At 40.8% G+C, this 25,667-nt stretch overlaps 1 protein-coding gene across 1 annotated transcript; it reads left to right on the top strand.

The window, feature by feature from the left end:
- The first annotated feature begins 36 nt into the window (after nt 1-36).
- LOC116326542 (zinc finger and SCAN domain-containing protein 22-like) lies at nt 37-5,058 on the top strand. The gene is made up of 2 exons (XM_031747882.2): nt 37-307; nt 2,099-5,058. Exons 1-2 carry the CDS (start codon nt 127-129, stop codon nt 3,016-3,018), a joined length of 1,101 nt encoding a protein of 366 aa, XP_031603742.1. The 5' UTR covers nt 37-126; the 3' UTR covers nt 3,019-5,058.
- The last annotated feature ends 20,609 nt before the right edge of the window (nt 5,059-25,667 follow it).

The following is a 25,667-nucleotide window of genomic DNA, read 5'->3' as shown; positions in this document are numbered from 1 at the left end:
TAGAAGAAAATCCCTGGGGGTAAGAAGACAGTAGAAAGTAGTTGGGGGTCACGTGACGGGGTCGAGCATCTTTTTTTTTGGTCCGTTTTAGATGGTGGCAGGAGCTCCGTGCAGCCCCAAACAAAAATGACCAAACTGCAATTTTTAAACGTCTTTTTGACTGAGCGTCTCATGCTTGCTGCGCAGGAGATTTACAAATCTGTCGAGGACACAATTTTGGAGTACCAGGAGGAGATAGCGATCAGGGAACGGGAGAACGACCATCTGAGACGCAGGCTGCGAGACGCTGGGATTGAAATATGGCCAGGTTAGCTCCACTCTAAGCTAACGGTGCACTGGATTCTCTTTCTGCACTATTACCCGAGTGTATGCGGGGAAGCGGGGATTGGTAGGCAGAGGAACTGAAACAGCGACGCTCAGGGCGCATACGCCAATGATGAAAAGCAGCGGCATAAGAATAATTTCGACCCACTTCCAAGCAAGTCCAGTTTGGTCGCTGACAAGCTAGTTGATGTTAGCTGCTGGTGCTGTTGTTGTGTAGGGGCTAGCGCGATAGCAACCTTTGTTCGTTAGCTAGCCTGCTAGTCTACTAGCCTAGTGCCTAGCATTGAGCTGTATCTGGATCCTTGTGTGTATACTGATAAACTTGTTTTACAGACGCATACGTTATCTGACAGTCACACATGCTGGAGAAGGAAGAACAAAAAAAACACCATACAAGTGATGTGTCAGCAGTGTTTGTTTACCCCAGTCTTAAACCCCTCATTCACAAACACCCATAATTCACTCGGGTTCCAAAGTGCTGGCAAAGATGCCATTTAATTATTTTAAATGTAGATACTGTTGTTTGCATGACGCATGAATCTAAAGTACCAAATTCCTGTTAAACCCACTGTAATTTATAATAATACATCACTTTAAAGTCAGGGGTGTTAAACATAAGGCCCGGGGTGCCAGAATGGACCAGGCAAAGACTCCAGTTTGGCCTAATGAATGGCTTTGGAAAATGTTAAGAAGGGCATAAATTTCTGAGTTTTAACTGGAATTGTTTTTAAAAGTTACACAGGTTTTACTACAATAAAACATACCAAACCAATTAAGTATTAGAAAAAAAACAATTATCTGATAAACTCCTGTTTTATAACACAGTCGGGGCAACAAGCTACTTGAAATCTATGCATTTCTTACTGTTTAAGAGTCATGCTGACAGATTTCTTTCATTTACTACAGCAGCATTACTTTATGATGAAGAGAAACAGACATAAGGATGAATTTTCACCTTTTTTCTGTGAAGATATTTTTTTATTTTTTGCACTGACAGAAAGTGGGACTTTCACCGGATCAGCACACTTAAGATCGTAGTGGCTTAATGTGGCCCAAGTGTATCTATATAGAATAATTTAAAACAAAAAAAGTTGACCCAAAGTACTTTACATGCGCATTCGTTTGTAATTCAGGTCTAAAAGAGGGCGTGAGGTTGGGCAATAACCACAAAGGTCTGGTTTGCTTTACTTTTCAGGGGAGAATGCACTGAAATAAGTTGTTGGGATAATGACCTCAGTGACCCTGAGGCAAAATATGCAGTTAAAAGATCTGTAATAATTATATAGGCAGGAAGTCCAACATGTCACCATCAGCAGACTTTGGATGGTATCTTTAAAGTGGTAAACTTTAACTTTACCCTTCTGGCTAGACTACTTATATACACTTTATTTACTGAGTATGTCTTTAGGCTGTAGTCTTGTCATTATTGGTCAAAAAAACAAGATGTTTAGGATGCCACCATGCCGCTCTCTGTAAGCTGTGACCACGTCAGATTTTTAACATGGCATAACTAAAATGAAATATTTCTGTTTACATGTTCTTTTAGTTTTACTTAAGAGTATCACACGTTCAACTCTTTGCCTGTTTCATGTTAAAAAGAAAGAACAGAAAAAGGTTAACAAAGAAGATGCTTCCACCATTTCTTCAAGTTCTTGTGTTGAGGAACAAAGGATTTTAATATTTGATTTCAAATGTCATCAACAGGCTGTTACCATATTTTCTTCAATGCAATTAGTGGTTTCATCTGACCAGCTTCCTTCCATTGTCTTTTCAGATCGTCCGTCCATGGCGTTGTTGGACGAGGAGGATGGTGAGCATCCGCGACGCGAGTGGAGTCCCAGCATGGGGCACGAAGAACGCATTCCTATTCAGATCAAGGACAAAAGAGATATGAGGGCCAACCAAGGGGATGATCAGCTTCGGGGACACGGTTCTTGCAGCACACCGGAGAATATGTTCTCTCCTCCTCGTGTTGGAAATGAATATCCCCAGGATGGCCCCCACACATCCAACGTCCCGCAGAATCAGGGTGTGGAAAACAGGGAAAGGGATCCTGGATCTCGGGGTCCCCCGAGGCATGTGAAGGCAGAGAGCGGAGGTGGCCACAGAGGCTCGACTTCCTCCAACAACGGCGCTCAGCCTCTTGCACCGGTCAATCCAAACTGCTCAAACGAGAACAACATTGACATTATTGGGGTGGAGAATGGCGGACAGATGGTTGGTGCTAAGGGTGCTGGAAACGGAGCGAACAGAGGACAGGCTTCTCACATGCGGAACCAGGGAGCCAACGCCGTAGACTGTCCCCATCAGAAATCCCCCCTACAAGGCCACATGTCTTCTTTCTGTTGCAAAGTTTGCGGTGAGGCGTTTAGTCACATTGGCCACTTACACGTGCACGTACAAGTGCACACTCGGGAAAAACCTTACCGCTGTGGAGTATGCGGAAAATGCTGCAGCTCCTCAGGCAGACTTCAAGAACACCAGCGTAGCCACACGGGAGAAAAACCGTTCCGCTGTCAGATCTGCGGAAAGGGCTTCACACAGATGGCTCACTTGAAGGTGCACATGAGGATCCACACGGGAGAAAAGCCATACAGTTGTCCCGTGTGTGGCAAGTGCTTCAGCCGCTCTGACAAAATCAAAAGGCATCTTCAGACCCATAGCCGTGAGGGAACATATTTCTCAGGGCAATGATGCAAGTGTGTTGCTATACAATCTGTTGTGTGAACCATGAAGAACTTTTCTATAACAAGCTCAAATTGCTGCCATTAGGATGAGCTGTTTCTTCCATTGTTTTCAGGATATAAGAATTCTGCAAATCCTGGAGAACTTTTCCTTTCTAACCTAATAATCCTCAGTTCATCAATAGAATTTATATTAGCCAGTTTAGTTTGTTGTTTAACACATTTTTTTATACTTGTCATTGATTGTTAAATATTTGACACCATTTGCGTTATTAGCTAGACCTTCTGTAATATCTAGCCTTTCTTTAGTCAAATAAATAGCATGAAGAAGTCTTCCACACACATCTTGAAGCTGAGACACATCAAGATCTGCAAGAATGTCCAGCACAGTCACAGCTTATGAGCAGCCGGTCACTTCCAAGTCGCACAGGAGTTTTAAAATCTCTCACTTTATGACTTAAACTAAAGAGCAATGTATGCATAAAATCATCTGAATTTTATTAGCTAACAAACAGAGCTAATGGTGATGGTTTGGGAAATGAAATCTGTGTATTACTTGGCTAAAACACTGCCGTTTTTAAAAAAATACTTTTATTTTTAATTGTAGCATTTTTAAAAAAAGAAAAATAATAGAATTGCCAAAAAGCCCTGTAAACTGCAGACGTGTTTGATATAAAAGGAAGAGTCTGATCTAACATTTCTCCAACAATTTTCTTGTTGTCTAACCTAACTTTCTTTTTATTAATTTGGTGCTGTTACATTAAATACCTACATGCTGCTATCTCACATGAGCCCTTTTCAGGCATGCTTGCCTTATCAGCCTGTTAAACTCATGACACATGTCATTTAAACACAAACTTTTCTGTTCACATAACTCCCTGCTTCCACTACAGAGATGGAGAGAGCCGTCGTGCACACGCAATATTTCCTGCAAACAATGTGTGAATTTCTCTCTGTCTTTGTTGTCAAGAGAAGAGTCTCTCTGTGTGTTTGTGTGTGTTGCAATGAAGGTGCCCTGACCCTCTAACACAGGATCAGACAGATCCCTACCTGTTCTGTATTACGCAGCTAGAATACATCATTAAGGAATGTCTGCTGAGCTGAGCACCTGTCAAAGAGCACAAGAGGCATGCACTTTGGGATTCTTGTGTTTGTCTATCCAGTAATGTGACTGTATGTATTTCAGACTTGTGCACAAAGTGGCACGTTACGAGGTCTGACTTTAGTGAGGTTTCACTTCTACAGAAAAGTGTCCAAGGTGCATTAGGATACTGTGCGCATGTCTGAAAGTTACTCTTGTTTCTTGATGTTGATTAAAAGGAGGATAAATTCAGAAGAGTGTGCCACTATTTTGTGACATTCTGTATAAAATCCACTGTTTCTGACCCATTACACGTTTAGGAATTTTGTGATGTCTTTTTTTTGTTTGTTTGTTTTAACGACATGCACTATTGCATTAGTCCTGGATGATGCAGAAATTGACACTATGACAGGGCCAGGCAGTATTAGCAGAAACTGTGGTTTTTCAGGGATTTCATTCACAGTAGTGATTATTTAAATATTCTTGGAGTAGCCTCCCTCCACTCAAGAGTTATGATTGGTTTGTCATGGATTAAAGTCCTTCCTCTTCACACTGATTGATCCCTTCAGTTTCTCCTCTCAGGATTAATGCTGCATTCATAACTGGGGGGGAGTTGAGAAGCATTAAACAGTTATGGTAAATAGAATTTTGTCTCTGCTTGAAGGTGAAGGAAATACAAAAATAAAAAGTTGTATCAATGTATCATGCAAAAATGAACCATAACGAAAGAGTGGTCTTTCCAGAATGTGTCAGAGCTCAGTTGGCCTTGTCTCGTGTCATTTGTCCCTCTACATGTGATGAATGCAGCATGAAAAAAGAAAAGCAAGCTCCAGCACATCTTCTCAACTGACCAGCAGCCCGACTCACAGTCTTCTCTGGGACATCTTTGCTCTCCTGCGCACACATTATACTGTACAGTGTTGTATCAATATGTATTAAATGTTATTTTTTAATAAACTAGCAATTGAGTATTTGTTGCAGTTGTCTCATATGTTGCCAAAGTATTCTAAGAGAGATTATTTTCATAGCCAATCTCATCAAGCATCAAATGGTACACTACACTAAAGTTTGCACAGTTAGACAAAACTTCTGAATTGTCTTGTTTGACGAATTACAATGTTCCTGTGAAGTTAACAATAAAATTTAAATTCTAAATAATACTACCCAGGATTTAAGCACAGACGCTTCATATGGGAGGCAAATGCATAACTATGAAAGCTCCTCACACTTTGGACAAATGAAGGTTATTTCTGCCATGGCTGTATTTGAGAATGCTGATTAAATGTGTGCTACTCAGTACCGCTAAATCAAGTCTTGAATGTAATTAAACTCCTACTGAGTTTCAGCTGCTTCAAAAAATTAATTAAAATTCATTGTCACATCTTTAGCATTCAAGTTCCTTGGCCTTTGAAGTAAACATCCAAAACCATTTCTAAATAACACCTGTCTGCTCAAAAGCAGTGCATAAACTATTGGCTTGTAACAGATCTTTGCAGAACATTAACAACTTGTGATCGCAGGGTCACTCACAAGGAGTTGCACCTGCATGATGCCTTATCTACAGGGTTTAGATAGTTTGTGTGTAAATCAGAAATCCTTATACAGGTTTGAAAAAGCCGGGGAAGCTACTGGGGAAGTTTTTTAGAGTGACAAGCTTTTGCTAGTTGCTGAGTCAGAGTAAGATCAAGAATTGCTAGCTGTCAGCTTTACAGTGTATTAGCAGCACAGATTAGCAGTATGTCAATAACAAATTTTTGTCCCTGCAAAGGTGGTTAATTTGGAGAAATCCACTGCCCCAAAAATATATACTGAGTTGTAATTAGGTCTGAGTTGTAGCTAGGTTCTTAGCTTACCATCAATGCCACGGCTCATCTGGAGAAAGAATGGAGTATGCTGTGCTTTTCTATTTCACCACAATCAGTGAAATGTGTCATTTTTTTTAGTTACAATAATGCATTTATGGGCATATAAAAACAAAGAAGCACCATGTACAATCAAGAACTTTTACAGGCTGTCACAATGTATTACTTGTCTCTTATTAATTAATCCAGTCATGCTATTTTATATTGTAGTAACAGATTCACAACACCTGGTGGAGTACTTTCCATGTCATTGTTGCTCATTAGTCTGACTGCAAGAGTGTGAAATATGAATAGAAATCTAATCTAATCAAATAAACAACAGCTTTTAGGTGTTTTAACATTGAAGTGCTATGCTGAACTTTTATATATTGAAAGCAAGTCATTATTGTCAATGGACCCAATCCAAACCTCTGTCTATATGTTTTTGGGTGCATGCAGTCTTTTTCTGCAACAGTTAGTGGAACGAAACAATCACAGAAAGTTCTAGCAGCAATCCGGCAAATCATCTGGAACTGAAACAAGATGCTATCAAAGGCACTTCCACAACTTTTCAGACATAAAGGAGTATCCACTCAGTTTTGTGATATTTATCACAGTTCTAACATCCTTGTTTGCATATCAGTCTTGTGAATCAGCGGCCGTGATAACTGAGAGTGACTTGAGCATCAAGCAGCCCTTCTGGAGCCGATCGAGTTTGCACGCCACACTGTGATCTGCAGTGAGATGCCACATCTCGCCAAAGTGCAAAGAGGAAGCAGTTATTGCACGTAGAAGGAAGATGTCGAGTGAGAGACTGAGGGAGACTGAGCTGATATGTTGCATTTTATTTGCTCATATCAAATTTCTGTGATAATACTGAGGTACTAAAGGAGGTCAGTTTGGAATGAAAACCCATTTTCTCACTTGCTGAATAATTATATTAGCTAATCACAGTCAATCAAACCTCAACTCTTGTGCAATCAGCCATCAGTGTCAAATGATTGGCCGTGTAAAACAACTCAACTCCTGTCATGCAATCAGCAGCAGTGATGGCTCTTTTGCCTGCTTTTTTTTGCCAAACGCTTACACACAAGTACCACTTAACTATTCCTCAGGGCTGGACTGTGACGAAAAAAAATCATCCCTGGCGTTTTTGTGCCCCACCGTAATCCCACCATAAATGCTATGTGTATATGTATATATATATATATATATATATCTAATGCATACACATGTTATGTTTATATTTCATTTCATTTAGTTTAAATATAGATATTGAAGCAGGTCTTGTTAACATAAACCTGAGGATACAGCCCCAGATGCCAAAGCATATGCCAAAACATATCTCTATCCTAATGAGGACACACACGATCTTTCTCTTAGGTACAGTGGGGCAAAAAAGTATTTAGTCAGCCACCGATTGTGCAAGTGCCCCCACCTAAAATGATGACAGAGGCCAGTAATTTGCACTAGAGGTACACGTCAACTGTGAGAGACAGAATGTGAAAAAAAATCCATGAATACACATGGTAGGATTTGTAAAGAATTTATCCGTAAATCAGGGTGGCAAATAAGTATTTGGTCACCTCAAACATGGAAAATCTCTGGCTCCCACAGACCTGTAACGTCTTCTGTAAGACGCTTTTCTGTCCCCCACTCGTTACCTGTATGAATGGCACCTGTTCGAACTCATCATCTGTATAAAAGACACCTGTCCACAGCCTCAAACAGTCAGACTCAAACTCCGCCATGGCCAAGACCAAAGAGCTCTCGAAGGACACCAGGAAAAGTATTGTAGACCTGCACCAGGCTGGGAAGAGTGAATCTACAATAGGCAAGCAGCTTGGTGTGAAAAAATCAACTGTGGGAGCAATCATCAGAAAATGGAAGACATACAAGACCACTGATAATCTCCCACGATCTGGGGCTCCACGCAAGATCTCATCCCGTGGGGTCAAAATGATCATGAGAACGGTGAGCAAAGATCCCAGAACCACACGGGGGGACCTGGTGAATGACCTGCAGAGAGCTGGGACCAAAGTAACAAAGGTCACCATCAGTAACACAGTAAAACGGCAGGGAATCAGATCCCGCAGTGCCAGACGTGTTCCGCTGCTGAAGCCGGTGCATGTCCAGGCCCGTCTGAAGTTTGCCAGAGAGCACATGGATGATACAGCAGAGGATTGGGAGAATGTCATGTGGTCAGATGAAACCAAAGTAGAACTTTTTGGTATAAACTCAACTCGTCGTGTTTGGAGGACGAAGAATACTGAGTTGCATCCCAAGAACACCATACCTACTGTGAAGCATGGGGGTGGAAACATCATGCTATGGGGCTGTTTTTCTGCCAAGGGGACAGGACGACTGATCCGTGTTAAGGACAGAATGAATGGGGCCATGTATCATGAGATTTTGAGCCAAAACCTCCTTCAATCAGTGAGAACTTTGAAGATGAAACGCGGCTGGGTCTTCCAACATGACAATGATCCAAAACACACCGCCCGGGCAACAAAGGAGTGGCTCCGTGAAGCATTTGAAAGTCCTGGAGTGGCCTAGCCAGTCTCCAGACCTCAACCCCATAGAAAATCTGTGGCGGGGAGTTGAAAGTCCGTGTTGCTCGGCGACAGCCCCAAAACATCACTGCTCTCGAGAAGATCTGCATGGAGGAATGGGCCAAAATACCAGCTACTGTGTGTGCAAACCTGGTAAAGACCTATAGTAAACATTTGACCTCTGTTATTGCCAACAAAGGTTATGTTACAAAGTATTGAGTTGTATTTTTGTTATTGACCAAATATTTATTTGCCACCCTGATTTACGGATAAATTCTTTACAAATCCTACCATGTGTATTCATGGATTTTTTTTTCACATTCTGTCTCTCACAGTTGACGTGTACCTCTGGTGCAAATTACTGGCCTCTGTCATCATTTTAGGTGGGGGCACTTGCACAATCGGTGGCTGACTAAATACTTTTTTGCCCCACTGTATGAACAAAGCCGACAACACAAAGCACAGATGAAAACCAGCACAAAGAAGAACTGGTTCTCGATTCCCATCCCTAAGTGTCAGTAACAAAAATGAATGAATGGGCTGCTGTCGGCGCTTCTACAGCCCAAAAATGTGTTGGCTTACTGGGAAAATGCCTGGGATACCAGATTACCAGTCCAGCCCTGGTAAAATAGAAAAGAGGGAATGTCTGCAGGAGTGCCTGATGCAGAAGACTAAGGATTTTAGTCATGTGCCCAACAGATGAGTGACTAATACTCAAAGAACAGATGAAGTGTCTATAGAGTTTGAAAACAAATTCTCACACTGAAATATTTCTGATACAGAATGTTCATCATTAAAACAAATGGCCACCTGACAGCTGCGTGGTAGCCTATGTCATCATGTCCATGCTCATGCTCCTCCAAAAGTGCAGAAAATTAAGTGTCTGTAATTCAGTGCTCTTGCCCTGATGAAGTTAACTATTTTAGTTACAGTATCAAAAACATGGTTATTTTCATATATTTAAGTGCCTTTTAGCTTTTAGAGCAGCATAAGACAGGAAAGATGGAAGAATGATGTATTATTTGCTGTAATACTGAACTTAAAAGTACAAACATGCAAAACTCAAAAGCTAGAAACTAAGAACTTAAAACTAGAAACAAACTAGGAAACACTTTTTAAGAGGAGAACACGGCACACAAGAAAACAGAGCAGGCAGGGATGAGGCATCAGCAGAGGAAGACAGAGGACTTAAATACATACAGGATCACCATCAACCATCTCTTCCTTTTAAAAGGGAGTTTTTCCTTCCCACTGTTGCCAAGTGCTTGCTCATATGGAATCACCCGATTGTTGGGCTTTCTCTTTAAAACAGAAAAACCCCAACAATCAGGTGATTGTATAAAGAGCTGTAAGGTGACAGTGATTTGACGCTATACGAATGTCTTTCTACCTTCTGTCTTGTATTTAGTAAATGAAAAGCACACTGTACTGGGTGAGATCAGGTGACTGATTTCACTATAGAATTTATAAACTCAACCTGACTAACACAGAGTAAAGACCAGCATATGTGTACTAAAGACAAGACACTGGCTCACCTTTAAGTAAGAGGAAAGGAAAGAAAACTGTCTTGATATGTTGTCTTAGAACTAACAGAGAATGTGCAGTGTTGTTTCATACTTTTGTATGTTTGTATTTCTAAATGATTCGCAATAAAGCTGCGGAAAACTGTTGAAAGAGAAGCATTGTCAGAAACAGTGTCTGAGCATCTTTATTGATTTATCCCCTTTTCAGAGTGTAGCACTTGTATGACTGGTGTGCCAGATTACCAGTCCAGCTTTTTCCAACTTTTATCAAAACCTTACTGACTTTGAAAAGAGTATAATAAAAATGTAGCCCTAATGTCGAGTAAAAAGTGTACAGGTACACCTGTTTTGCCTGCCTTATTGTAATGCAACTCTCTATTCAACCAATCACAGATCAGTAATTCAAAGCATTTTAGGCAAGTAGACATGGCAAAGACACCCTGATGAAGGTGACACTGAGCATCAGGAAGAAAGGTGAGTGAAAGTCTGTTAGCTGTTGTTGGTAGTGTTTCAGAAAGTGCTGGTCTGCTGGGTCTTGTTACGGGTCCGAAATTGAGGACAAGAGTAAAACAATGATGGTCCAGAAGAGGTCAATCAAACAATTGATTTTAATGAATACACGCAGCGTGGGGAGATGTAAACTGTAAACCATCAGTTGTAAATCCCCAACCAAAAATACACTTCAGATTGCTTTTATAACATCAGGGTATTATGACGCCCCCTCATGCGTTTACAAGCACATTATTTGCATGTTCAGAACATTATTTGCCTCTTCTACAGACACTGATCTATTCTAAGAGATAACTGCCGAGACAGGAGTTCCCCTTTCTGGCATCTTCTCCAAATAAGGCGATGGGGTCCCCATGGACTTGTCCTCCTCTTTGGCCCATCTTCTGTCACCTGTTACTAGGCAAACTCAAATGCAACAAGAAGCTGAATACATTCAGGCCTTTGCTCAGCTACTATTTTACTGTAACAATATACTCAGCCTATAAGCTTTTAAGATTATAGATTTAACTCAACGATTTAAGTGGTTGTAACTGCACCTGTAATAAACATGTTAATATTTGATTATGATAACCCCTGTAATACAAATTATAACATAATGCCAGCAACTTCAATAAATGCTTGGATGAAATGATAATTAATGCAATGATAAAGATGATGGTTATGAACAGTAACCCTAAAATAATTCCTATAATTCTACAGTCTCTAGGGTTTACAGAAAATGGTCCAAAAAAGAGAAAATATCCCGTGAGCATCAGTTTTCTCTGTGAAAATACCCTGTTGAGGTTAGACGAGAATGACCAGACAGCCTCGAAGCTGATTTAAGGGCAACAGTAACTCAATAAACCACTCGTTACAAACAAGCTATGCAGAAGAGCATCCCTGAAAGCACAACACATCTGACCTTGAAGATGATTGGCTGCAGCAACAAAAGACCACACTTGGGCCACACTTAGCCTGCTGGCTAATAACAGAAAACTCAGGCTATGTTTTGCGTTGACTTACAAAAATTAAACAACAGAAGATGAAAAAACACTGAACTCCAAAGGTCACCAGATCTCAGTCCAGGGAAATTTTGATGAGCAGCGGTGACACAAGACTAAAAGTGTTTCAAGTAAACCTCTGACAGTGTGTTACTGTATTTGCTCGTACATACATATTTGAAAAATCTCAAAGAATTTTGATTGAAAATGCTAACCCAATGCTGGACAGTATTCAGGAAAGTCAGTGATCTACAGCTGTAACAAAAGTGCAAATTGTTTCAATAGTAAAGTATGCGTAGAACCAGTAGCAGTGTGCATAAAAATGTCAAGAATCTGCAATAACAGTAGCGAGAATGACTTTTCTGCAGTGAGAATAGCACCAAAGTGATCGAGAAAAACTGCAATCAGAGCCAGTGTCTCATAGCAGGTCTGCACTGTTTCATAAATCTTCCCTTTTGCTCCTGCTGCTCTCCTTCTGTCAGAAATTTCTCATGACCATATATGCACCAGGAAATGGACAATGGAAAAAAAACTCAGAACAAAGCACCGACTACTGTATAGTACACTAATGCAATGCTATTAAGCTAGGTGAGAGTTGTGACTGACAAAAACTTTTCAAATGAACTGTGAGATAATTGCCTCAAAGCAATAACAAAATGTGTTTAGTAGTGATGAAGTATGTGTAGAACCATTAGCATTGTGGAATTGTGTACAAACACAATGCAAAAGGCTAATGCAGGCGAGGAAACACATTCACAATTTGAGAACTGCATTAAGAGTGGTGAGAATAATCTTAATGATGTGAGAATTGCTTCAAAGCGACTGAGAAACTGTAAGGCAACAACATAGGAAGAAAGCTGCAATGTGGCAATAAGTGATAAATAAAGAAAACGCATCTAACAGCATCTTCTTTTCTAGAAACAGAGGCACTGTCACTTCTCATAGTCCACAGGCCTCACAGTTTACTACTCCTTTGACAGAGTAGTCCAATCATAATTATAGCGAGCCTGTTTGCTCATCGAACATCACAGTTTGGTGTACTTGCCATCCCTTGCACTCCAGTAAAGCTTTTACAGTCATCATGGTGACAAAGCTGTCATCATCTAACAGAGCTGTACTTTGTGTGGGCAGTGAAAGAGGCTTACTTTTGGTTGGCACACATACCGATAATACTTCTTTTCTCACTCCTATCACGTACCTATGTAACCGTGAGTGCCATGTAAAAGTACACCATAGAGACTCATATAATAACCCTTTCTATGTAACCCTCTATATATACTGTTGCTTAAGTCATTCATGGATAGTTGCTGTCTTAAAAGGCATTGATGAGGAAACGATGGCTGTAGTTACTGGAACCAGGCTTAAACTTTTGGTTTGTGTAAAGCTAAGATTTTACTTTTATGTTTACTCTTTTTATACAGTTTAAAAATATAAGATGTGAACTTGCCACATTTTAGGAAGAGTGCTGATTTACATCCCTAGTCCCTGGACAGGACACATAAACTGTTAATATATATAAAAGCCATTCAACAAAAAAACAAACAAACAACAAAAAAAAAATGTAGATAATAAAGCCTATTAAGTGAGTTGATATGGTTAGGGATGTGCACTGTGGACTAACCCCTAAGCCCTCAAGACATTACCTGGATCTGCTCTGGGGTTTTAACTTGATTTAAAGATAGCAGTGCTCAATAATCTTTTAATACACACCTCTACTAACAACTGTAAAAGGATGCTGTTGCAGGACATCTCAAAAGCACCTGCAGTTTGTACTGTCAGACCTCTCCGTTTATCTGTAGGAACAGACACCAATGTTTCCCAACTTCCTGTAAAAATGATTTTTTGCTACATTCACTCAGTCCTTAAGATCTAAAAACACTGGGACTTATCAATAATCTATGACCTAATTAGTGTTTCTTTGTCTGACAGTTGTTGATTGAGAGAACACAGAGATGAACGTGTTCTCCAGGGAACATTTATATGCTGGCCTCTGATGAACATTTAAACCTCGTAACAAAGTGATTCATTGCTCTCACTAATTAAAACACCTCAGGTTTAAAATTTGAAGTGGGCAGCCTTGATCAAACGAAGCTAAGATACAGAAAAGAGTGGATGCTGCCATCTGTCCCAGAATATGTAAGACTGTGATTTGAGTCACAGATCTGCTGTTGGACGTCTACCAGGAAACGAGGAAAAAAATATTCCCCCACACAAAACACCAGTGTGTGTGTTTCCACCAGTTTCTTTGTGTGACTGTGGTGACCCGTTCCTGTTTTTGTCACTGTCAGACAAGTCAGCTTTGTGTGGCAGGTAAACACATTTTCAGGACATCGATTCAGTTTTCCTTCTCTTCAGTGGAGCGGTATTCATCCTACCAGAGGAGTCTGCAGGGAGTCTGTAACAGAGATCTGACTTTCTGCAAGCGGAGTCTGTGCTGTTATTCACAAGACAACACTGAAGTAAAAACTTCAGTTTACTGTGACAAAAACGAGAACTCATTCATCTTTGGGGAAATTTTACGGTTACCATAAAGCCTATTCCAGCTGTCATGGAGTGAAATGCAGGACACACCACGGAAAAGTCACAAGCCTATCACAGGGCCAACATGAGAGACAGACAACCATTTACGGTCACATTCTGTCATGACCCAGCATTTTGAGTTTATTTTGTATGTCTGATTTCTTATGATGTATTAAAATAATGGTAAGTTCCACTGTTATTATTAGTATGTCTTAGTTAGGTTTTGTTTAGTTAAAGTTTTATCCATGCTCCCTTTTTTGTGTCGTTTTCTGTTTCCTGTGTAAGTCTCTTGTCCTCTATGTATAATTTTTAGTTATGTCTAAGCCTTGTTCCCCTTATCTGTTTCCCTGTTCCTCTCCTCGTGTATCCTTCCATCTCCCCAGTCTGTTATGTGCTTCATGTCTTCATTTTCCATGTCATATTGTCAAGCTTGTGCTGTCACAGTCTTCGTCTCATTATGTTTCCTGTTTTATTTTGACAGTCTTGTGTTTCCATGTTCAATGTGTTTAGTTTTGCTTCCCCTGTGGCGTCATGTTCATTTGTGTCAGCTGTGTTTCCCCGTGTGTATTTAAGTCCTCCGTCTTCCTTTGTTCATTGTGAGGTCTTTTGAAATTCTCGTCATGTAAATGGCCTGTATTTGTATAGCGCTTTTACTAGTCCCTAAGGACCCCAAAGCGCTTCACACAACCAGTCATCCACCCATTCACACACCCATTCACACACTGGTGATGGCAAGCTACGTTGTAGCCACAGCCACCCTGGGGCGCACTGACAGAGGCTGCCGGACACTGGCGCCACCGGGCCCTCTGACCACCACCAGTAGGCAACGGGTGAAGTGTCTTGCCCAAGGACACAACGACCGAGACTGTCCAAGCCAGGGACCCAACTCTTGAGCCACGATTGCCCCACATATGTTTCCAGTTTTTTTCATGTTCAGGTTTTTATCATGTTCAACATTTTGTTCTTTGTGTCTTGTGTTTACCATTTAGTTTTTCCCAGTGTAGATCTAGTTAGTTTTGCCTCAGTGTGCATCTGCCTTTTGTTTTGTACCTTTTTTCCAGCCACAAATGAGCGGCTTGACTTTTGTTAAGTTATAGTTTCGTTCTGAGCGTCTGCATTTGGGTCCTCTTCCCTCCACACGGTCTGTCAGTGCAAACAGTGACACATTCATGCCCATTTAGGACCACCAGTTAACTAACATGCATCTCTTTGGACTATGACAGAAAGACGGGGGTGCCTGTAATGGAGCACATGCAGGTGCTTTTCTAGCATCGGGTTAGATATCCTTTTGCCTCAGAACTGTCTTAATTCCTCATGGTGGTGGAAACATTCCTCTGATTTTCGTCCATACTGACATACTAGCATTACACCATCACTGCAGATTTGTGGGCTGTGCATCCAAAAAAGTGCTCAATTGGACTGAGGTTAAATAAGGTGCTGAAAATTAGGGAATTTCTGGTTCCACTATGATGCTCTGTTGCATTGACATCTGGTGACGGTCATGTTCAACAAACCAGTTTGAGATAGTTTGAGCTTTGTGACGTGCAGGGCATGATCAACTGTACAACCCCATGTCTCTTATTTAATTTGGATATATCCAAATGGAGCTAAAAAGTACTCCGGAAACCACACAGACTGACAAACATCCTGTTTCCAAGTACATATCGTCTAAATACCCCATCATCTCAAACAATGATGAGTTATATCCTTGTTAACATTACATTTCTGATGTAATATATGCACACAAAAAAGAGGAGGAACACATTAATTCATAACGCTTTGCATTTCCTGCAGCTTTTGCTTGACTGCTCTCTGCCATATTGATCTGTTTCTCATTGAGAGCAGGCAGCAGGATTACATCTGTGCTGGTATGATCCCACTTTTATCTCAAGATACAACACTAGCTCTGGAGGAAATTAAAGCATATATTGTACTCTGGCAGGAGCTTAAATGACTTTGGTGCAAGACAAAAATAAATATATTTTAAAAAGCGTAAAATAAGTCTGCATAAGTACTTCAAAAGTCACTAAATAAGTCAGTAATTTTCTTTTACTGCACTGATGTCTCCCAGGGTTACCTAGAAATGCACAAGACTGTTGTTGTACCAGCATTACAGATCCTTTCTGTGACTGATATTGTAGGGGTGCACTCGTTAGTGCTGTCCCCTCCTAGCAAGAAAGATCTGGGTTTGAATTTGTCGTGATCCTTTCTGTGTGGAGTTTCTATTCTCTCTGCCAGGTGCTAGGTTGATTAGTGCAGTGATTGTAAGCTGGCTTTAGTTGTGAATGCAAGCGTAAATCTCTTTGTGTTTGTCCTTTGTAACAAAGATGTACAACTGTGGTAACCAAACCTCTTTCTTTCCCTTTATATTGAAACTCACTGCTAAAAGGTTATTTGGGTACATCAGAAAATTATACTAAGGCCGGTCACTATGAAGTAACGAGATGAGAAAGGGTCCCTGACCAAGCATGGGTATGAATGTGTTGATACAAGTAACCTAACAAATAGAAAAATATCCCGCTATACAAGAAAACCCCTTGCATTTTTTTTCAAGGCATAGACATTTAAAAAATTAAATTTAGTGTACATCAAAACTCTATTTCAAAGTCTGATCATTTCACCACTGAACTATTTCCTTTTTTAAAATGCCATCCATCCATTTTTTCCATTTATCCAATTCAGTTTCCATCCAATTGATCACCAATTAACCTTATCCATGCAGGACTTTGGACAGCCAAAGGAAGCTAGAGCGAACTCAAGCAAACTCTACACACAGACTGAACACAGAGAGACCCCAGTCTTTGAACCAGGGCCTCCTTGCTGTGAGGTGATAGTGATGGTGCTAATCGTCACACTGCATGGCAGTAGCATTAGTAAGCCTCTCACTTAGACTTGGAGTTCAGATACAAAAACACACCTGACAGATTTATTGTCTCACTTGAGCTGCAGGGGAAACACTAAACACATGATCATATTTAAAAGCCTGCAGAATGAACCCATTAAAAATTGATGACAGGTTGTGTAATTGTCTTTTTTGGGGGGTTTTGTTTTTGACTTCATAGGTCTCTGAGGCCACAGACTCTCGTGCTAAGGCTGTAAAGAAAAATGTGGCTTAAATTAATATGATTTGCCATGCACACTATATAATAGCTTGGAAAATACATAACAAGCATCGCAGGGGATTAATTTGTCCATAATAGGATTAAAGACCTCAGTCACACATCAATGCCAACAACAGTACAGTAGCCACCCACCTGACTTTTGTTTCTTCCTTTTGCTGCCAGCGGTAGGAAAAAGCTTGAGGGACACGCTTGGATAAAAAGGCCCTACCTAAATAGGAGTTTTTCAAAAGCTCAGAGGGATGAAGCTTTTACAGTGAAGCAGAAGAAAGGAAATTCGTGTGGAAAAAAAAATAGGCACAGAGTTAAAGGAATAACAATGTTTGGAATAAATGCTGAGGGTAACCCATGGCTGCAAGGGTCTCATGGATTTAAGCTGGTTTAAACACTGGGCTCATTTGAAGTAAACAGTATGCAGGGATGACTGACAATACAAATGTCATTGAGTGTGATGGCCTCAAATACTAATCTGACAGAAGAGATCCTTATATAGGAGAAAACTAAAGCAACACAGGAAATACAGACTCTGTCTTCTAAATCTGTTCTCAAACACTGGACTTGATCCCTGTAAATGTAAAAAAATGACTTGATTTTCTTATGTTTAAGAGTGAAGAAGCGTCACAGTTTCCTTTGTAACCCTAGTTTTTCCTGTGCTTTCTATTTTCCCTTGTTTGTGTCTCGCTGTTTCTTTGTATTTATTCATTCTACTAGTTCCCGTTTTATTTTGAAGGTTATGTCATGTGGTTTTCATAGTTTTTACATCCTCCCTTTGGTTCTTTTCAACTTCTTGGTGTCTGGGAACACCTGTACTTTATATTACCCTTCTCCCAGTTGTGTATTTATTCTGCTATCAGGTCTCCTTGATACTTTAGTTAACGTGTCACCTTTGGGTCAAATCCTTTCCCTGTGAGGATGTGACAGGAAGCAGTAAACAGTCAGTCACTTTGGTTTCATCACTTATTTATGACATGCTGCACAGTTTCCCATCAAACCACAAGTGTCTTTTTCAAGTATGTAAAATGTGGGAGGCCTTTAATGGTTTTTAAAAGTACACTGATTAACGTAGCAATACTAATATTTTATATATATATATTAATTAATATTGCTGTTTTAAAGTAAATTTTTGAAATTTCTTGTGTTATGATTTCTTTGGCTTTTTCCATCATTCTTGTCTGAACAGTAATATATCACATAGCTGTGTAAAAATATGTGTCATTGCTAAGATAAAAAACAAAAGACTGTGACACAACTACACTGAAATTACAATATATAGCTAATCTGATAGGTTTGTTCAAAGGCACAGTATGCTGCATATGAGCCAATGGTATCATCTATTGGCTTCTATAACCAAGACTGTAATATAAGCACTGTGGGGAAAAAACTGTCACTGGCTTACAGTCTATGATCTTTTATCAGCCATGTGATAAAACATGTCTGTCATTCCCTGCTCCAGGCTCGTACAGAAGCCTCCTCGTACCTTCGATTTGAAAACTGGAAAATCCTTGATGATGGCAGAGAAAGAACAATTTCAAGGTCATAGAAGGAAACAGGGTGTAAGGAAGTTTTATTAGAGGAAGACGCTACATTTGATTAACCATGCACTGAAATTTATGGTGACTGTCACTCAATTCACTCAAAAAAATGAAAAGAAAAGAAAAGCGAAAAGCCAAACTAGGCAACATAAGAGCTGTTCTGGTAGGATGAGCTCTGTTATTGATTGGCACTCAATAAGGCCAATGATTACTTTCAGCAAAGTCATTATTTTGTGAAATATGAGGACTTTTGTGTTACCCACCTGCTGTTCCTGCATTTTGTTGAATGCAGTGAAAGTAATAACAGAAATGATTCAGTGATCTTTTACATTTTATGTTGATTTGAGACACTGGTTTACTTTCCTTTTCTGTCTTTCCCCCTTTCTCTGTTGAAACTCACATACCTGTTTTCTTAAACAATGTTTTCATTTTTATTTATTTCTCTCCTCTTGACATCTCTCCCCTTCTGCCTCTGCCCTTCTTTCTCTGAAGCTATCACTTCCTCCTCCACTCTCACTCCCTCTTGCAGCCTGGTTGTCTCTTGGCCTTGCCATCATATTTCAAAGCAGCCTTGCTGATCATAGCCTTGGTGCAAATACACTGTCTGAAGCCATAAGTCTCCAGGATTACATGCACAATCGTATATCTGGTTCCCTATCCAGGTAAAGAGGGAAATCTGTGTGTTTTTCAGTCTGCTGGTACTGAGTGCCTGTAAGTAGCAAAATAAATCACCCTGATTCAGTGTTGCGTGATTCTTTGGAGGATAGGAAATCAAGAGTGTGTGACCAAAATAAGAATTCAATGACACACATGTTTCTAAAAGTAGAAGCAGGCCGTCTGTACAGCTAACTAGTATCTGATGAAACACATCAGTCACTGCAAACACAGCCACTCTGCCAAGCTCTCAATTAGCAGACGAGTACAGAAACAAGTGTAACTACAAACCCAGTTCCACAAACATGCTGTCTAACATGTGCATACAAAAAGAATACAATGATATGCAAATCTCTTCAAATCATCATTTATTCCCAATAGGGCATGGAAAATATCGCTCATTTAAATTGAGACATTTTACTATTTCATGAAAATTCTTAGACCCTCACCTCAAATTAATATAATATACTTATTTATATTATATTTATGTATTTCAACATGCAAAATATGATCATAAGATTCGAAGAATCTGGTGAAATCTCTTTGGAATCATTCTCGGATGCCCATGAGGTTTGGGCTCTCAATCCTGAGATTAAAAACAGGCATGGATCTGCCACTGAATTCACTGCATGGGCTCAGGAACACTTCCAGAAACCACCGCCTGTGAACACCGTGCCATCCGATAATGGTTAAAGCTCTATCATGCAAAAAAGAAGAAGCCATATGTGAAGCCATATGTGATCCAGAAACACTCCTGTCTTCTCTTTGCCAAAGCTCATTTAAAATGGAAAACTGTTCTGTGGTCCAATGAATTGAAATTTAAAATTCTGTCTGGAAAACATGCATGCTCCGTCCTGCAGTATAAAGAGGAAAAAGAACATCCAACTTGTTATCAGTGCTCAGTTCAAAAGCCTGCAATCTCTGATGGTATGGGGGTGCATTAGTGCCTAAAGAACCATCAACTTGCTCTGTATAAAGGCACCATAAGAATTGAACGGTATATAAGTGATCTATTGTGAATAAAATATGGGTTATTGAGACTTTTCAATTTCTTTTTTTTTCTTTTTTTCAGATTTGGGATTGTACTCAATGTCTGCTCAAAAAGCAACGCATGCAGTATCACTTTTCATACTGATAAGAAGATTAACCGTTACATTAATTTTGCTTCTCATCTGAATGAGACTGTAAAAGCCTGTTCCACTTCCACATTGGAAGTGGAATCTGGTCAGCTGTAATGTCCAAGGCAGACACAAATAATTAGCTAATAATACCAGGCTTTACCCACTTTAGACTCGCAAACCTGTTTTCCATAATGGTGGTTCTCACAAATTAGGGATTTGTGTACTCTTGCAGCACTACACTTAGCAACTTTCCCCCTCCAAAACAATCTTCTGAACTTGCTGAATTTTGAACTAGACAGTAATCCATCTGCAGATCCATGAGAAGACCCATGTTTACATAGATTAGAAAGCTTGCAGCATACAACAGTAACTACACATCGTCATTTTATTGGTCTATACCAGACACTATCACCTCCAACTACAGCTTGGTGTTATTCATTTGTGTATGTTAGTTTTTAGGACAGCAGGAGGAACGTGATGGATCAAGCAACAAGCAGAAGTCAGCAGTCCCCACCAATAATATCTGAGTTTGGTCAAGAATAATACACAGATATGTTCTGACTTCAAGTGCAAGGAATGTTCCACCGTCACAAAATTCTTACATGAAAGGTATTTATCAATTTATCAAGCCAACCAATGTGCGTGTGTGTGTGTGTGTCGTATTTTCAACAGCATTGAGTTTGGCTTCAGCCAGTATTTAATTTGACTTGATTATTGGTTTCTTTCATGCCAAACAGCTTCTGGGCAATGGCACTTAAAAACATTTGGATTGTGTTGACAGTTACCGTAAAATAAGGTCATTTTCCCATGGTATCACCATTGCTACTCTAATATGATGAATGACACAAAAATTACTGAGTTATTTGAAACTGCTGTACTGTCTGTTTAATACTTTATATTTACAGAAGGAAGGGAATGAAAGAAAGGGAGGGTGGCCAAATGAGGGCTGTTGAGGGCGTTGTGGTTCACTGCGCGCTGAGTTTAGTGGGCCTCATTAGAGACGAAGCTTCATAATAGAGGATTCTCACTAATAACCCTGCTGCTTTGACCCATGTGGGCCGACATGGTTTAGTGAGGACTGGCTTTGAAGAATACATCAGGATTTCAAGTGCCCCTCTCGGGTCCCTGGGGCTCTTCTGTTGTTTCCCCTTCTAGAAATTATTTATTGTGATGACAGGATTACTCTGAAAATCAATAACATTAATTAGTAAGCCATCAAATGAACTGGCCTAGCTCCAGAATAGGATAAAGGACTTTAGAGACAAAAGTGGGGAAGTGATTTACTGGACTCTTTCCCCGGCTTCCTGCCAAAGGTTGAGAGCTGAATGATGATTAGAGGACAATACATATAACCAATACGGACCCTCTATGTAAAGTCAGTTCATTACTTTTGCCACCAAATAAAAGTAATATTGAAGCAAAATTGAACATACCAACCTTCTTGAGATATTTCCCATTTTAAAAACAACACTTTACTATACTTTATTGTGTCATGAACTTAAGGTAAGCATTGATTCTGAAAAACAGGAAAAGTCTTTGACTCTCTCAAGATGCAAGACCTTCTGTGGAGTTCACACCAGTCATACATCTGTGAAACATAAAATGCAATTAGACGCAGATGGTCCAGAAAGCTATTCCAAACAAGCGATAAGGTCGATAATTCTCTCCACTGCTCTCCATCAAATCCTTCTCCCTTATCTCTATGCAGTTTCAAGGAGTCCTGAATTATTTCCAGGTATTTATGTCTTTTACTGTATTATACTTTATAATATGAGATAGCCAGAGAGATTTGTTTTGACATGATGAATGAAGACTATTTATGGTGACCCTGGTCCAGGACAGAGTCCTGAGACGACCTGAGTGGAGATAATCCAAGGTGGTTAAGCTAAATGTATTCAGCCGTCCTGCTGTACTTGTGGGCCATCTCTCCTTTTCTTTATGTGTATATACTGTAGATATCTATATTTCAGTATATGGACAAATTGATTTTCATTGATTTTTATGTTTTTACTCCCCTACAATCCAGCCAGAATTCAAGGTCCAACAGACTGGATGTGTGTCCATATGGTACTGCCAAGGCAGCAAAGGACTGACTAAAGAAGAAGCACATTAAGGTCATAGAGTGGTCTAGCCAGTCTGCAAACCTCAGTCCTGTAGGAAATCTGTGGAGTGAGCTGAAGCTTTAGAGTTGCCAAGCAACTCTAAAACAACCTAAAGGATCTTTCTGTAAGGAGGAGTGGGCCAAAAATCCCACCTGAGATGTTTGCAAACCTGGTGACCAACCACAAGAAAGATCTTACAGCTGACTAGCATGGAATCTGATCCATAACGTCACAACAAACCTCATTTCATATAAATCACACAGCGAACACGTGACGAGTTATGACACAAAAGTCTTGTTAACAGTGTGCGTTTGATCACATCAATACAAACATCCCTCAGCGTATCCTGAGACGTTATTCTACATCTAGTCCAGTCAGCCACTGAGATGGGTCGATCAAAATGTCAGAGGGGAAACGGGAGCGAGCTGGTGCAGAGACACGGAGGCCACTGAGTCAGCGAGTGTCTCGGCTCAGTTCCTCAGAGAGGAGCAGTCGGTCTCGGCTGTGGTTCTGCATGAACGGTCAGACTGATCTTTGAGGCGGCGATGTATCAAACAAATGTCAGAGCACTGCCCAAAGCTGTCCAAACCAACAAGATTTCCCCTTCATCTCCACCATTCCTTCACATGCTTCAAACGGCAGAAAGTCTAAAGGGACACCATATGTAAAGTGAACAAGCTTCACAAGCAATTACCATCAAAAATGTAACTCTGAATAGGAAAAAAGCTAATGTTCACTATTGTGAGTTAATCCCGTTTTCCTAAAACCAAATAGATAAAAAATATCTGTTTTATTCAATTTATCTAAATGTCACCTGAGTGGATGGTTACATGTACCGTGCCGTCTTCATGTGCTGTTTGCAATCTAATCTGAGCATGGTGTCTCAAACCCCGCAGTGCTGACATTTGTTGCTGCAACAATGTTGTCACAGAGACAATAGCCTACCTGGGGAGAGAGGAAGACACAATTCAAAGAGGTTCAGCCTCACTGCCATAAAAAGTTAATCAGTGAAATGCAGCAAATGTCATTTATGGAATTCAGCTGTGCACATCTCCAAAATATTCATCAGGGACAGCGAACAATAGCCCATCCCCCACATAGCTTCATAACGATTTGACACACCATCACAGTCATAACATACAAAGAGCCAAATGACTTTCACAGCAGACGGGCTGTCTGGTTAATGGAGAGAAATCAAAGTGGAAGCTTTGGAGTTGGAAGGCGTCTTTAGCACAAACCAGACACAACAAACCATTTTTAAAAGAAACCGTTAAATGTTTATGAATATATTACTGTGAAGAATTACTGTTAGATGACTTTATCATGTGTGTAAGTATAAATCTATAGTCAGGATAATGTATTTAGTATAATTTCTTTGTTAATGACATTTTTTCAAGTATTTCTATATGTTGTTTGACTAACTGCGGATGAAAATTAGGCATCAGCTAAAACTGGTAAAAAACATCTTTTTGTCTTAGGAGATTAATGTTCTTGACAAATAAGCAAGAAAAAAATGAAAGAGATATTTTTTAAATACTGATAGCTGTCAGTGCAACTCTCAGCCCCCTACTACATGCACCTATTATACAAGTATTTTTTTTTTTTTTTTTTTTTTTTTTTTTTTTGTCTGTCCCATTTGGTTCTTTAGCCGTCAGAATTGTTGTCTGAAGACCAACAAGGATACCAAATGGATTTATTTTGCCAAATGGATCATCATGGCATTGCCGTATTGGTCCATTTGATCAAACTTTGTTGTTATTATTTATTTTATTTTCAGTTGTTACAGATGGGAAAAAAAATCTCCTGGATCACCTGTTGAGAGAAAAAGAAGAGAAGACAAGCAAAAAAACCAAAAAACCAAAACAAAGCAACATACTAAACACAACACCATCACGTTAATCTAGCTAAGTGTGAACAGCAGTAAATACTAAATATTGAAAGTTGTTGTGCAGCACGCAGGACAGACAGCGCACAATGTGCTTTGAAGTAGCAGCTAAGAAAGGTGTAGTTTATGTCTCACGAACAGTGAACACCCGTGTGCACACCTGTGTGGATCAACGCTTGTATACAAAAAAGGTTTCCCATGTAACGGTCTGCTAGAGGGTGTGGAGGCCCATAGCCCCGTCCCCAGGGCATGAAGCAGGCATGGAGGAGATCCAGGCTCCAGACATCCAGAGGCCCCAGAGTGCGAGAGCCCAAGGAGTACCACCGAGGGGCATCCGTGCCACCCTCCTGGGAAGGGCTGAGGAGATCCCCAGACGAGGGGTCACCCAGTAGCCACGGAGCAGAAGCCAGAGGGGCTGCACTGGCGTGCCTGCCGGCTCTGCCGGCAGCCAGCTGTGCCAGAGTGAACCGAGTTGCAGGCCCGAGGCCGGAGGCCCAAGGGCCCCCTTTGCCCCGGAAGAGGCCTGACCGAGCGACAGGCACCAGGCCCCGCCAAGTAGCCACCGGGAGTGAGCTGGTGCATACCTGAGCGCCCAGCCCCGGACACCAAGAACCACCAATGCACCAACCCCTGAGGGCATCAGTTACCAGCAGGGAGTGTGGTGAGGGGAGATAGGCCTCCACACTTGGAGGGCCTGGGAGTACCCAGGAGGTGGAGTCTAAGACCCGACCTGACATATAGACACAGACAAACAGGCACACACAGACATAAACATGCTTTCCCACCCTCATGCACACATATACAAACACTCAGCACTCACCCAACGTGAGGGATAGACATACATGAACATGTACACACAATCATACTCCCCAAACATACTCTATGCCCCGGTCCAGGTACCCTCGCCCCCAGAGGGGAAACGGCACCAGACCCAAGAGATGTGACCCTTTCCCCGGGTGGAGGCAAGCAGACCGCCCCAGGCTCCGCAGCAGCAGGGAGGCCAATCGGACAGCCAACACCTCCTCCCAGCCCCCGCCCGATGGCTAGTTGAGAACGGGGTGTGTGAAGACCCCATACCTCCCTCCTCCGGCTCATGTGTAGTGTTGCTGCGTGTTGTTCTAAAGTGCATTTAAAACAAGGGAGGGCATGGTGCTGCTGCCAGAGAGCAGCAGGTGTTAGCACGGCCCCTCCCAAGAACCCTCAATGTCTACGTGGATTTGAAATTGAGAGGTGGGCACC

Source organism: Oreochromis aureus, linkage group 5 (assembly GCF_013358895.1).
Source record: "Oreochromis aureus strain Israel breed Guangdong linkage group 5, ZZ_aureus, whole genome shotgun sequence".
In the NCBI taxonomy this organism is placed as follows: Eukaryota; Metazoa; Chordata; class Actinopteri; order Cichliformes; family Cichlidae; genus Oreochromis; species Oreochromis aureus.
The sequence above is the reverse complement of the archived record's forward strand: the minus strand, read 5'-3'. Positions and strand labels throughout refer to the sequence as shown.